The sequence below is a fragment of the Xyrauchen texanus genome, chromosome 3 (assembly GCF_025860055.1).
Source record: "Xyrauchen texanus isolate HMW12.3.18 chromosome 3, RBS_HiC_50CHRs, whole genome shotgun sequence".
Classification (NCBI taxonomy): Eukaryota; Metazoa; Chordata; class Actinopteri; order Cypriniformes; family Catostomidae; genus Xyrauchen; species Xyrauchen texanus.
Window position 1 is genome coordinate 25,703,336 of NC_068278.1, and position 14,026 is coordinate 25,717,361.

General features: G+C 39.7%; 1 protein-coding gene across 2 annotated transcripts in view; it reads right to left on the reverse strand.

The window, feature by feature from the left end:
* LOC127629034 (transmembrane protein 8B-like) overlaps positions 1-14,026 on the reverse strand; it is a 226,650-nt gene that overhangs the window by 24,828 nt on the left and 187,796 nt on the right. For both annotated transcript variants that reach the window (XM_052106051.1, XM_052106059.1), the window contains 3 exons: positions 3,882-3,978; positions 3,187-3,310; positions 2,417-2,559 (listed from right to left, as the gene is read on the reverse strand). In XM_052106051.1, the coding sequence (XP_051962011.1) occupies positions 2,417-2,559; positions 3,187-3,310; positions 3,882-3,978 (364 nt within the window). The remainder of the gene's footprint in view (positions 1-2,416; positions 2,560-3,186; positions 3,311-3,881; positions 3,979-14,026) is intronic.

The following is a 14,026-nucleotide window of genomic DNA, read 5'->3' on the forward strand; positions in this document are numbered from 1 at the left end:
GAGTTTGACATACGAGGAGAAAGTTACCAATCCACATGTATCGCAGATTACACAGTGCATACAAACACGGCTTTTGATTCTCAATCAGCTTTTTTGCTTAATCGCAATAAACGGCTTTCTGGTGTCCATGTACTGTAAATGAGATATCATTGGACATCCATTCAATCTACAGAAATTATAACTCCCTGTGTAACATCATTAATTACATCTTTATATTTTTTAACCAAAATGGTTTGAACGACAGATGTGTGTTAGTTACTTGTTTCTGGAAACAGTAATGGATAGCTAGTTAATTTATGCAACAATGCATCGTACTATGGAAGTTAAGCAGCAAGTTATGTCGTTCTATGGGAAACGCAGCCCTGATCGGTTATGTGAACCAGACCCAACGATTAATTGAAAAGATCTGAATCAAAATAATTATTCATTTAAGAATCTAACATTGCCACTTCTCTCATGGAGTGATGGCTTAAAAGTTGGTCTGTTCCTCACAAAAAGCGAATAGTCCTCAGTGATTGGATGGAAATGATCAACCTCTATATACATTTTAAATTCTCATTTTGTTTTCTACAAAAGAAAGTTAGTCTTGTGGGTTTGGAATGACATGAGGTAAGTAATTGATGTCCATTTTTTTTATTTCTGGGTGAACTATTCCATTAAATTATCTGGAATCAGCAATAAATGTAACAGCAGTTTTCTAGAGGTTGGACTATATATGTCCAGAAAGTTGTGAAAAATGTCTAAAGGTAAGTAGGCTATGTAAAATGTACCACAGCCCAAATCTTCAAAGCAAACTAACTGAGCTAAGAAAACACATACATTGAAAAAAGAAATACACCTTCAACCTCTCATAGAAAATGGCAGAAAACATTGAACAAATCTCTTTGATTATGACACCTTAATTAGCCAAACACCAAACAAAAATCCTCAAAGCTACGAAGTGATTAAAGTTAAACCGAGTGTCGAAAAATATGGTAAGTTTAGCTATACAAGACACTTAAGTACAGAGTAGAGCTTGGCACGCTTGCTGTATCAGAGCACTCAGCTGTTTTCTAGAAAATCTTAATTAAAAGAGAAAATTGGTCTATGCTAATGACAAAAGAAACTATGGCTAGGGATCCAGGGTGAGAGCATTAATTGAGGCACCACAGCTTTATAATGACGCCGTAATTGAGAGGTTGTAATTAGCATATTTCTAAGGATCATCATATGTCCTGTAATTAAAAACCACTTGATTTGTGATCTCATAGTTATAGAGTGACATGATTGGCACATGTATAATTGAATCGTTTAACATGCCAATTTACTTTGATTACATCTGACAGTAGAGGAGAAAGATAATGATAGAATTATAAAATATTATTGTGATAATCATCATATTAACCGCAAGAGCACCTTGGGGAACAGGGACAGACTTTGTTCACCAAGTTAAATGAAAGACAGAATTTCTGCCCCTTTATCTTTTTGAAATGTACAGTATACTTCAAATTCAACAGTTTTTAGTTTTTTTTACATTAGAGGCATTACTTATTCTCCAAACTCCAAATATAATCTTGTGTTTGAACTGATTCCAGAATTCTCCTTGAATGGAACATGTGTTGCCTCTCCCAACAGAATTTTGAAGGGATAGTTCCCCCAAAAATGAAAATTCTGTCATCATTTTATCACCCTCATGCCATCCCTGATGTGTACGACTTTCTCTCTTCTGCAGAACACAAACTAAGATATTTAGAATAATATCTCAGCTCTGTTGGCCCTTACAATGGAAGTGAAAGGTGACCAGACCTTTAAAGATCACATAAAGGCAGCATAAATCTAATCTACAGTATTAGACTCCACTGGTTAAATCCATATATTCAGAAGCAATATGATAGGTGTGTGTGAGAAACAGATCAATATTTAAGTCCTTTTTACCAGAAATCTCCACTTTAACTTTCAAAATGTGAAAGAATGTGAAAGTGAAAGTGGAGCTTGATAGTAAAAAATAACTTAAACATTTATCTGTTTCTAACCCACACCTATAATATCGCTTCTGAAGATATGGATTTAACAACTGGAGCCATAAGGATTTCTTTAATGATGTCTTTATGTGATTTTTGGAGCTTCAAAAGTCTGGTCGCCATTCACTTATATTGTATGGATCAACATAAAAATAAATATTCTACAAAAAATCTTAGTATGAGTTCTTAAGTAGAAAGAAAGTCATACACATCTGGAAAGACATGAGGTTGAGTAAATAATGAGATCATTTTCATTTTTGGATGAACTTTCCATTTAAGTCCTTCAAAAACAGGTATTTGAATAAACACTTATTCACACTGTCATGGAAAACGTGGAAATATAAGACATTTCATCAGATAGCAATTGCTCTTTTTATTAATTTCATAAATTTTCAGAATGTGCTTTGCTTGCTCACCTGCTTTACATTCACATGCAGCATACAGGTAGTTGTTAGTGCGCAGGAGTTTACACTGGCCATATATGCCGCAGTCATTGATGCAAGGGGTCAGGTAAGAGCGAAGGTACACCTCGGCTGTTACATTAGTACACAGCTCAAACCTACAGAGGAAAATGTAATGAACAAAAGAGATGAGGAGTTGAATATAGGCTTTTAAGAAGTTGGTTTGAAATGAACAAATAATATGAATGTTAAAATTAGGAGTTCCTGAATATGTTAAAAAAGGCATATTAAATTCTGCATTGAGAAATGTTTTAGCAATTTAGTGCAAAATAAGAAAATATTTGTATCCTTACAATAATACTTTAACTAACATTTTTACATAACATCATTTGAATAGTTTAAGTTTAAGTGAATAATCCAAGAATTGGCGCTGAAACATCTACTAGTAGATAAAATGTGACCTTGTCTTTGAGTTAATTTGCTGATATATCCAGAGTTGAGCAGATATACTATATTCTCAAAGGTAATGTTAAGCTACTGCACAAACAACCTCTGAGAGCTGCGTTGAACTTTACATGAACTCTCTCCCTCAGAACTCTTTCCTAGAGCTAAACTATAATTTTGAGAGATTACGCCAACATAAAAGTGCATTTTTTGACTTCATGGAAAGAATTTCAAAGGCTAAATTTCAGTCTTGATATATTTGGATTAAAAAATACAAAAAGCCCTACATTTATTGCACTCTAAATCAGTTTATAAATTTGAAGACATCTAAATGTTCTCACCCGTGTTCAGTGGCACATAAAGAACGCAGGCTGAGATACCATGTGCCAGTCTGTGGATACGGTATCCTGAGCTTGGTGATATTTGTGGTGGTGTTAATGGATAGTTGAAATCCTGAAACTGACTCTGATGAAGAAAGAGCACACAAAGGTCAAGGACAAAGAAAATGCTATCACGTTCCACCATTACAGTTATTTGTGATTTTTCAAGAGCCAACTCACAATTATTATTATTAGAGTTTCAAAGAAAACCTTGGGAAATCTGGGAAAGTGCATAGATATGAGTAAAATATGTGCTAAAACCTTGTGTTAAAGACCACAAATAAAATGAATGTTGTAGAAGCAAGTTTACAACAACTCACTTGCAACCATGAGATGCAATTTATGTGGTATTTGCATATAGTTTAACCATTTTTCTTTGTTTCATCTGAATTATTTCCAAAAAAGACCACATTCTATTTATATTGCCATAATTTTGTATCAATGCCCTAGTGAACTTTATGTAGTTTTATAAATTCAGAGTTGCCTTTCTGAACATTATAGCAAAGCGCAATAGTCCAAAGCTATTTTAGACAAGTCTAAATACATTTAGGCCTTGTCTTTCCATGTACTTCTGTGTAGGAATACAGTATATATGTGATGGTAGACACACATAATTTTAAGAGATCCATCTTGGATTAAATCTAAGATTCTCCTACCAGATTCACAACTGACTGATGTGTTGTTGTGAAAAGACAGTGGCATTCCATGATTCAGGCAGCCAAAGATAGTAATATGCTCTCCTTTCACGGAAGACTGTAAAAAAGAGACAATTTTCAATCATAAGACAAGTGTACATCAAAGTTAATTAACAAGCAACTTTGAAGCACAGACAGTGTCTGAGACAAAGCAGGTGAAAAGATGATTTGGAGGGCGAAGGAGAAGCCTGTGATATAACTGTTCAAGATGTGATCATTTCATAGGAATATCAAAGGAAAAGAGGTTCTTTGTAGCTGCGCGAAAGGCCAATCATCTCCCACCACGATCCCCTATCCAGAGATGCCTGAAAATAAAGATGTTCACCCTTGCTTCATAAATAAAACAGAGACACTTGATGAATAAGTGATTCCAGGACATGAGGCAAATTAGAGAACTCCTTCTCTCTCTTTCAGAAACATAAATTGTGGAAAGAAAGAGAGAGAGAGAGAGAGAGAGAGAGAGAGAGAGAAAGGGGGGGGGGGGGTAAATGGACACTTGGAAGCAAAGTAACATGTTCTTTTGGCTAATCAGAGTTGTTTATTACATTCGGTGAGACAGTAAGCCGTTGGACAGCCAGTAATGCTAGTTAACAATTAAAGGACTTGTCTTGTTCTTGGTGCCATCTCATTGTAGTGTAAAAGCATCTAACACAGTGGCCCCAATGGAACCGCAGATGTCCTCTGGCCACAAGAAATCTCAACTCTTACTCTCTAATTTGGACCACAACAACTAATAGTGCTGAAGTGCATGAAAGTTTTGAGTGCCAGAGTGCCTGAAAGATGGATTGCAGAGTGAATATAAAATGTATAGCAAAAGCAATGCTAAAAATAATGATTATATTAAATTAAAAGAAAACAATACATTATAGAATACAATTTGCATTGTATAGCCTATAGCCAAACAAAAAAAAAAAAAAAAGTCAATGTTGTTAAACTGTTTTATTACACTAAATAAACATAAAACAGACTATACACTTTATGACACAATCTATCTACTGGCTATTTGTTTTTAACAAAAATTAATGAAGTTTTATAAATGTAAACATATTATAAATATGAATAAATTCTCATTTTCTCTAACAATGGTCTATGTTTGTTGACCTAGTATGAAAATATCAAAATGCAAGTATAGAACATTTTTACATTTTAAGTACATATATGTTGTGGAAGATGGCATTTTTACTTTAGTATTTAAAACAGTGGTATACATATGCACCAATGTGTCAATAAATAGCAAGTTCCCATCATTACAAGATGCCCTGCTCTAACAAAAGGTCAACATGTGTTGAATAAACTCTTAACTAAGGATTTTATAATCCTGAGTAGGGCATATATATATTTGTAGGTGGAATAACTTAAGTGGTAATATTCAATAACTTTTTTCTAGTCTAGTCTACAACATGTATTCATATGTGCCTATACAGAAATTGACTTTCAAAAATAACAATACACTGGAGTAAAAATCTGACCACTTGCCGCAGTCACCCTAAATCCATAAAAAAAGTTATGCTTTACTCAATAAGCCAACTCTTTAAAAAAAAAAAAGAAAAAGAAAAAAAGACCTAAGATCTAAAAAAAATTGCTACATGTTGAAAAATGATTCAGGTCATTACTGAATTAATCTGAATTAATACTCTACATTATGGTTTCACCAACAAAGCTAACTTCAAGATTTAGATATGGTAGAAATAGCTCCTTAAAGAATAACTGTAAGTTACCACTTTTTCCAGTGAATATCTGCTATGCAGCCTCTGTTTCAGCAAGTTTTAGTTTCCATTTGTCATCCATCATTGCAAATCTATGGCACTGTCTCTCCTTCATGAGGCCTGACAGATGTATAAAATAGAATGTGAAGGATAAGAGTCACTGTCTGTAACATTACAATATGAGCAATGCAACCATGTAATTTAAATGTGAACCAACAGACTCTCGACACAGGCTTTTATTAAGCCAGTGTTATTTGTAATCAGTGCATCACAAGCTTACATTTCCTTCCATATCTTTTGCTCAACATTCAACATGGATTGCTTTAATGTCCATACTTTGCCAAGCACAGGTGTTGAACTGGCCTCAAACCAGACCCCAATCTGGGATGCAAGTTTGACTTACAAATGATGGATGTGCAATTGGGTTCACTCAGGGCAGCTTTTGGCTGTCATTCAAGCCGCTTTCACAATTAACAGCCAACAAAAGTCTCTTGCGCACATTCAGAAGTGAAGTGATCACTAGAAGGTTGACAAGTCTGCTGTCAAATGTAAAAGCCACATCTACCAAAGTATTGACATTCATTAGACGGGTAAGCATCTGATGAAAGAGTATGCAAAGAGTTGTTGAAGGAAATAGGAGAACCAATGATAATCAGTTTTTACTGTTTAGATTTAGAATTATGTCAATATCATGGATAGTAAGGGATTGTTTTGTTCTACAGTTGCAGGAAAAAGTATGTGAACCCTTGGATTTCTACATCTCGTCTCATTAGTTGGGATCTAGTTAGCTTTTGGAGAAGTCATTATTCAGGATTCACACACTTTTTCCAACCTGTATTCTGAATGTTTACATGGTGTGTTAAATAAAAACATCAAAACATCAAATTGTTTGTGTGTGTGTTTGTCTATTGTGACTTAGTTGAAGATCTAATTTTATGAATAATTTATTCAAAAACTAGTTAAATCCTATATATATAGCTGATTTGTATATTATGGTATCACAATAAAACTACATAAAAGCAAACATGAAAATATCAAAATAAATTGTACATACATGCAGTTCATTCCATTATACTGTATAAGACTGCTTTATTGTTAGCCAAATTGATAGCCTTTTGTGCTTAATATGTAATGAATTAGACTGTCACAAAAAATAACTCTAGACACTTTTAGAGTCACTTGGCTAAATTACATCTAATTAATTCTGTCATTCAGTCAATACATTTAAAAATAAAAAAAAGATTAGAAGAACAACGATCCTCAAATTAAGAGAAAATGGGGTAAATTAGATTTTAGGTGCTTCTCTGCTCTCCTTTAAAGCTGATACAGGGTCTGTTTCAGAAAATATGCCATGCAACTACTTTCAATTTTACATCTTCAAAGGACTACAAAAATAAGTCAAAGTAACAGGATTTTTACTGGAGGTCCAATTGAACCAATTGACATTTGCTGTACTGAATATTGAATATGCTATCTAATAATTCACATTTTGTACAATCTGAGAGTTTGTACCCCTGTCTACTGATTAAAATGTGTATTTTGTTTGTACTGCAGTGACATACTGACATATTGTCCTGCAGTCTTTGTATGGGACACAGTATTCCATGCCTTCAAACCTAAAGGACGTAATTACCGAGGGAGCATGAAGCACTTGGTTCCTGCAGAAATCACTTAAGACCTGATGGCAGGCCAGAACCAGACTTGACCTCAAACTGTCCATGAGAGCCACTCACGACACACACACACACACACACACACACACACACACACACACACACACACACACACACACACACACACACACACACACACACACACACGTTGTGTTTCCATGTTTTATGGGGACTTTCCATAGACATAATGGTTTTTATACTGTACAAACTTTATATTCTATCCCCTAAACCTAACCCTACCCCTAAACCTAACCCTCACAGAAAACTTTCTGCATTTTTACATTTTCAAAAAACATAATTTAGTATGATTTATAAGCTGTTTTCCTCATGGGGACCGACAAAATGTCCCCCACAAGGTCAAAAATTGCGGGTTTTACTATCCTTATGGGGACATTTGGTCCCCACAAAGTGATAAATACACACACACACACACACACACACACACACATAGTGTTTCCATGTTTTATGGGGACTTTCCATAGACATAATGGTTTTTATACTGTACAAACTTTATATTCTATCCCCTAAACCTAACCCTACCCCTAAACCTAACCCTCACAGAAAACTTTCTGCATTTTTACATTTTCAAAAAACATAATTTAGTATGATTTATAAGCTATTTTCCTCATGGGGACCGACAAAATGTCCCCACAAGGTCAAAAAGTTCGGGTTTTACTATCCTTATGGGGACATTTGGTCCCCACAAAGTGATAAATACACGCTCACACATACACACACCTTCACAAAGTGTGGGCTTCCTCACACACACAAATACACACACATATGTACACACTCTTCCTTTGGCCTTTACAGCAGCTCATTAGCCTGATGCTCTGGCTCAACTCTCCCTCCTTGACTTTCTCTTAGACTTGCATGTCTGACTGAGGACAAACTCATGAGATGAGGGGACAGTATACTTCTCTCTCTCTCTCTCTCTCTCTCTCTCTCTCTGTCTCCGTCTCTGTCACACTTTGTGTGCGTGCGTGCGTGCGTGCGTGCGTGCGTGCGTATTTCTGCAGAAAAGCTGCCTGAGCAGTAGGCTAAACAGTTTACAATCATGCAGGTCCAAAAATTCAAATTGAGGTTAAATAAACTATGTATGACACAGAGACACAGTGACCCCAAAAAGTATGTTGACACCAAAGGCACACTTAAAAATGTATGAATGTCTTTGCATCACATAACAAAATATAAAAAGTTACATTTATTTTAATGAAAGACAGACAGCACACACTTCAAACAAATCAATTTTAAAAATAAGTTTTTACAGAAGATTTTACATGGTTAAACAATTGATACTGTTCAAATAGATACTGCAGATACTGTTAAAAATGTATTTTGTACCAGTTAGTTAAAAGTCACTGCAAAGGAATGGCTCAATAGTAGCATCATTTGTTTGCAGATGCAACTTAGCTTTATATTTTGTTATCTAATGCAATAAAATGAATACATTTAAGTGTGGCTTAAGTGTCCATATACTTTTTGGAGCAACTGTACATCAAAAGAGAAAGTTGTCTAGAAAGCTCCCTCTCTTGCAATGTGTTAATTATTAAATGTAATGATGGTTAATTTAATTTAGTTATATGCAATTTAACTTCCTGAACTTTAAAGTAAAATGTATTTTATTCATTAAAGAGAAACGTCTCGGTTACTGTTGAAAACTCCGGTCCCGGATGGAGGGAACGAGAAGTTGTGTCGATGCAGTGACAATGGGGGTCACTCTTGGGAGCCCCAAACACCTCCAATCTTTGAGAAAAGGCCAATGAGAATTGGCAAGTGGAATTTGCATACCACTCCCACGGACATACGGGTAGTAAAGGAGCTGGTATGCGGCCACTCATTCAGGTTTTGTGCTGAGGAGCCGAGACAAGGTCCTGGCCATATCAGTGGATAGTACAGCGTTGTGGCAAGAGGGTCACAACGTCTTGTTCCCTCCATCAGGGAACAGAGTTTACAACAGAAACCGAGCTGTTCCCCTCCTGTCTCTAACTCGACGTTGTGTCGATGTAGTGAAACTAAGGGTCCCTGTAGAAAAATGCCACAACAGCTGAACCGTGTTACGTGAACTTCCGATAGAGGTGCAAGCAAGCTGCTGCGTGCGTAATAGCAGGTGCATCAGTCTGCACGTAACCTCCCCCAACGCCCCATGTATGTAGTTCCCCACACCCTGTGGAGACCACATCCTGCCCAAAGGGGAGGTAACATGTGGCAATACGACACCTGGGTTCATCTGCGGCACATGGAGGAGGAGCAGTGGTAGGTCCTGCCTCGATGGGGAGGAGCTTTCCAAAAACAGTGACTGGGGCAGAAATAGCTCTGCCGACAGGGAGACCATACAGTGGAAAAGAAATCACAGGGGGTTACCGGAGCAGTAGGCACAGGTGGAGCACCTATCCCAGAATAGGGCATATTAGTAACCGTAGTGGGACTGGCTGCGAATTCCTTCGCCAAATTCGCGAGCCACAGGGCTAGGGAGAAAGGCATCCAGAGTTCACAGCTTTGTAAACTCTTATGGGAAAAAGCGCACGTCTTCACCTCATGGAGGGGAAAGGCGCTGTACGCAAGTGGTATACCCGGCCAGCTGTCTCGTAAACTTACCTGATCGTACCTGAAAAAATACGGGACAAAACCGGCTCAAACCAGAGACCAAAAGTCTCGAAGGTACTGGGTGTTGCCTAGCCCACTGCCCTGCAGATGTCTGCTAGAGAGGTGCCCATGAGGATGCCAGATTCCTCATAGATTGTGCTTTTATTCCTTAAGCGGTGGGCATGGCCTGGCCTGGTATGCCAGCACCATGGTGTTCTTGATCAAACCAGACACAGCAACGATAAGGCTGAGTCTGCCTCCTCTGGGGCAGCTTCGCTTGCAGGCTCACCCCCTGACACCTAAAGGGGTTGTGGGAACCTTGGGCACATAGCTCGGTTGGGGTCTCAGTATCCAGTGAGAATCTACCGGCCCGAACTCCAGGCAATTGTTGCTGAGAGAAAACGCTTGCAGGTCCCCAACCCTCTTGATGGAGGTGAGCGCAATCAGGAAGGCTGTCTTTAAGGAGAGGGCTTTCAGCTTGACTGATTCTTGCGGCTCAAATGGGGCTTTCGGAGAGATCTCGGATCACGGAGAGATCCCATGAGGGGAAGAGGCGTGGCCTAGGAGGATTCAGCCTGCGGGCGCCTCTTAGGAACCTGATGATCAGGTCGTGCTACCACAAGGACTTACCGTCCACCATGTCGTGTTACACCTTCAAGGTGGAGGGGGACAGCTGCCCCTCCAGCCTCTCCCACAGGAGGGAAAGAATTGATTGACTGCGCATCTCCCTTGGGAAGAACACTAATTTGCGAACAAACGCCACTTCAGGGCAAATAGATGCCTCATAGAGGGAGCTTTAGCCTGAGTGACCATATCTACCACTGCCAGTGGTAGGCCACTTAAATATTCCGCAGCCCGTCGAGGGGCCAGACATGGAGTTTCCAGAGGTTTGAGTGTGGGTGCCAGATGGGGCCCCATCCCTGAGAGAGGAGGTCCTTCCTCTGGGGAATTTGCCAGGTAGGCACGGTCGCAAGGAGCGTGAGGTCCGAGAACGAAGTATGGGTGGGCTAGTATGGGGGCCACGAGGGTGACTTGTTCCTTGTCCTTCCTGACCTTGCACAGGATCTGTGCAAGTAGGCTCAATGGGGGTAACGCAAATTTGCGCAGTAATCAGGGCTAGCTGTGTGCCAGCACGTCTGTCCTGAGGGGGGCTCCCGTCAGTAAATACCAGAGCGGGCCGTGGGAGGATTCCCGGGAAGCAACAGTTCCACCTGCATTTTGTGGAATCAACTCCAAGTCAGCTGGACCACTTGGGGGTGGAGTCTTCACTCTCCGCTGAGCATCGCCTGCCATGATAGCGTATAAGCTGTGGCATTGAGGCTGCTTTGGATGTGAGTGGCCAGAAGCGACCTCAGTCTTGACTCAGACATAAACCGCCTTGGTGGTTTTATATACACCACCCTCGCTGTGTAACCATGGAGACCGAGTCTAACTCGTTCCCTAGAAAAGAGGAACTGGGGAGAGCTTGCTCTTTTCCCAATTGACCCGAAGCCCTACCTGGCTGAGGTGCCTGAGCACCAGGTCCCTGTGTGTGCACAGCAACTCTCGAGAGTGTGCTGGAATAAGCCAGTCGTCAAGGTAGTTGAGTATGCGGACAGCCACTTCCACTTAATGGGGCAAGAGCTGCTTCACATCAGGATCAGGGCAACCCATGTGTAGCTCTTTCAGCGTCTTGGCCTGGTGCATTTTCAGGAGGGCCATGGCATGTAGAGCGGAGGCGACCTGTCCAGCCGCCATCGAGGGTTGTGAGAGTGGACGAACTGGGAAGTAGGGTTTGGGCAGAAAAAGGTGTCCTCCACGACCTCATTAGTTCATTGTGCTCTTCCAGGAAAAAAGTTGCGGCTGTGAGCGGTGCCCTGAACCCAGGAACCAATCATCTAGCCGCGAGGGCTCGGGAAATTGTTCCAGGGTGAGTTTCAGTCCAACCAGACACACGCGGCGGCCCGGGCAAGCATAGCGGTCAGCTCTGCATTGGCCTCAGACTGGGACTGCAACATCACCGGCGCGATCTCCGATGCAGCGATCAAGGACTCATCCTGCTCGCGGGCTCCAAAAGAGAGGTTAAGCTGGCCATGAGGCGAGCTGGTCTCATCTCAGAGCTCGACGGGTGTAATCTAGCATTCTGGGGAATGGGAGGTCCGTGGGGGTTTACCCATTGAAATCCCCAAATCGCCTCCAGTACCAGCCTCGTAGGTTGAAGGCGCTGCGTAGGGGGGCGGCTAGAGCATCTTTGCTACAGAAGAAGGAAAGCTGCGACCGCAATATTTCCATGGTCATGTTCTCGCAATGAGAATGCTGGCTCAACGTGGCCGCTTCCCAGACACGTGAAGCAGTGCCCATGGCAGTCGGAGGCAGAGAGATAACAACCACATCCAGGAACTACACAAAGACAGAAAGAAATCTTTAAAAAGACACGACTTTAAAAACTCTTTTGTCAGGAATATATACTCTCTTAGCACTGTCGAAGCGCCCAGGGGCATACTCTGCACTGATCGTGCAGAAGGAGAGAAAGCGGCCGTATGGAATAGCATTGGGATTCAGCTCGCTGACACACAACTCTTCAGCTTTAAAGAAAAAATCGACAAGTGGCTGCATTCCACCTCCTTTTATACACATATGTCCTGGGGAATGGCATGTAAATTCCACTCGTCAATTCTCATTGGCCTTTTCTCAAAGATTGGAGGTGTTAAGGGCTCCCAAGAGCGACCCCTAGCGCCACTACATCGATACAATGTCGAGTGAGTGTCAGAAGGGGAACACCACTTCTTTGAGCACTGCCTTGCTTTAGCAAATATTCATTTCATATCATATGGAAATTTAATGAATACAGTTTCAGCAGACCTTGACACTGTGAGGATTTGAATCCAATTAAAAAAAATCTGAATTAAGTATTTGATTCAATATTGCATTTTCGTGACCATATCATGTTTGACTTCTTCGGCTAGAGGCTTGTCATACCACTCATGGCGACTTGGGAAATCCAGGCACATAATATCTAAAATCACTATCTCTGCAATAGAGGTTATCAGTGCATTTATATAAGTTTTTGAAATTGAGATGTTTCATCAAACAAGCATGTAATTCCACTTGTGCTGCTGCAGATTTGTTTGACCCCCCCTGAGCAATTCTCACTTTGAATTCACTAAGAGACGATTGCTGTTTTTGAGAGTTCTGAAGCTGTTACTTTGAGTGGATCCACACATGAACATGGGTCCCTTTTATCTGATAATCCATATTTATGCTCATCCAAACTTGCTTATTAGTGTAAGGTAATTGCTATTTTTCTAGACTTAAAAGGATAGTTCACCCTGACATTTTTTTTTCACTCACCCTCATGTAATTCTAAACCTGTATGACTTTCTTTCTGATAAAGAACTCAATAATAGGTGTTTTAAAGATAATCTTGGTCTGTTGTTTTAATACAAAGGCAGTAGATGGTGCCTCACTTAACATTTTAAAAAGGGACCCAAAAGTATGAGAAGGATAAAGTAAAATGTTAAAAGTTCATGCCGTGCATCATATTCCAAGTCTTCTGAAGACACATTGACAAATTTTATGACACTTTTGGGTGCTTTAAGCTTTGAAGTGAGTCCCTATCAACTGCCATTTATTGCCATATTACAATATGGCTGCTGTTGCATCATCCAGATGGATGCTGCACACTAGTGTTGGTTGAGGAGATTCCCCCACTACTATGTAGAGTGCCTAGAAAAGCGTTATATCAATGTAAGGAATTAATTAATCATTGAAAATACAGACCGGCATATTCATAATTTATTTTCTTTTGTGTTCCATATAAGAACGAAAGTCATATGGGTTTGGAGCAAAATGAGGGTGAGTAAATTATAACATAATTTTTATTTTTGGGTGAACAAATCCTTTAATATGCCTAATGTATAATGGATCCGAGTTTCCAATGATTTAAGTGTGGCTAGATTCTTCCATTAAGGAAAAGCTAACTGTATGCCTAAGGATACTGTAGATAATCGAGGGAAAAGTTCTAGAGAAGATTTTATCACTAAGACATACAGATTATGCATTATTTCTGTATGAGTCATCCAGATTTAATCATATTTGGTCTTCATAATCATTAAGTTCTTCATAATGATGTCACATTAAGATCAACATTGATGGGCTTGAA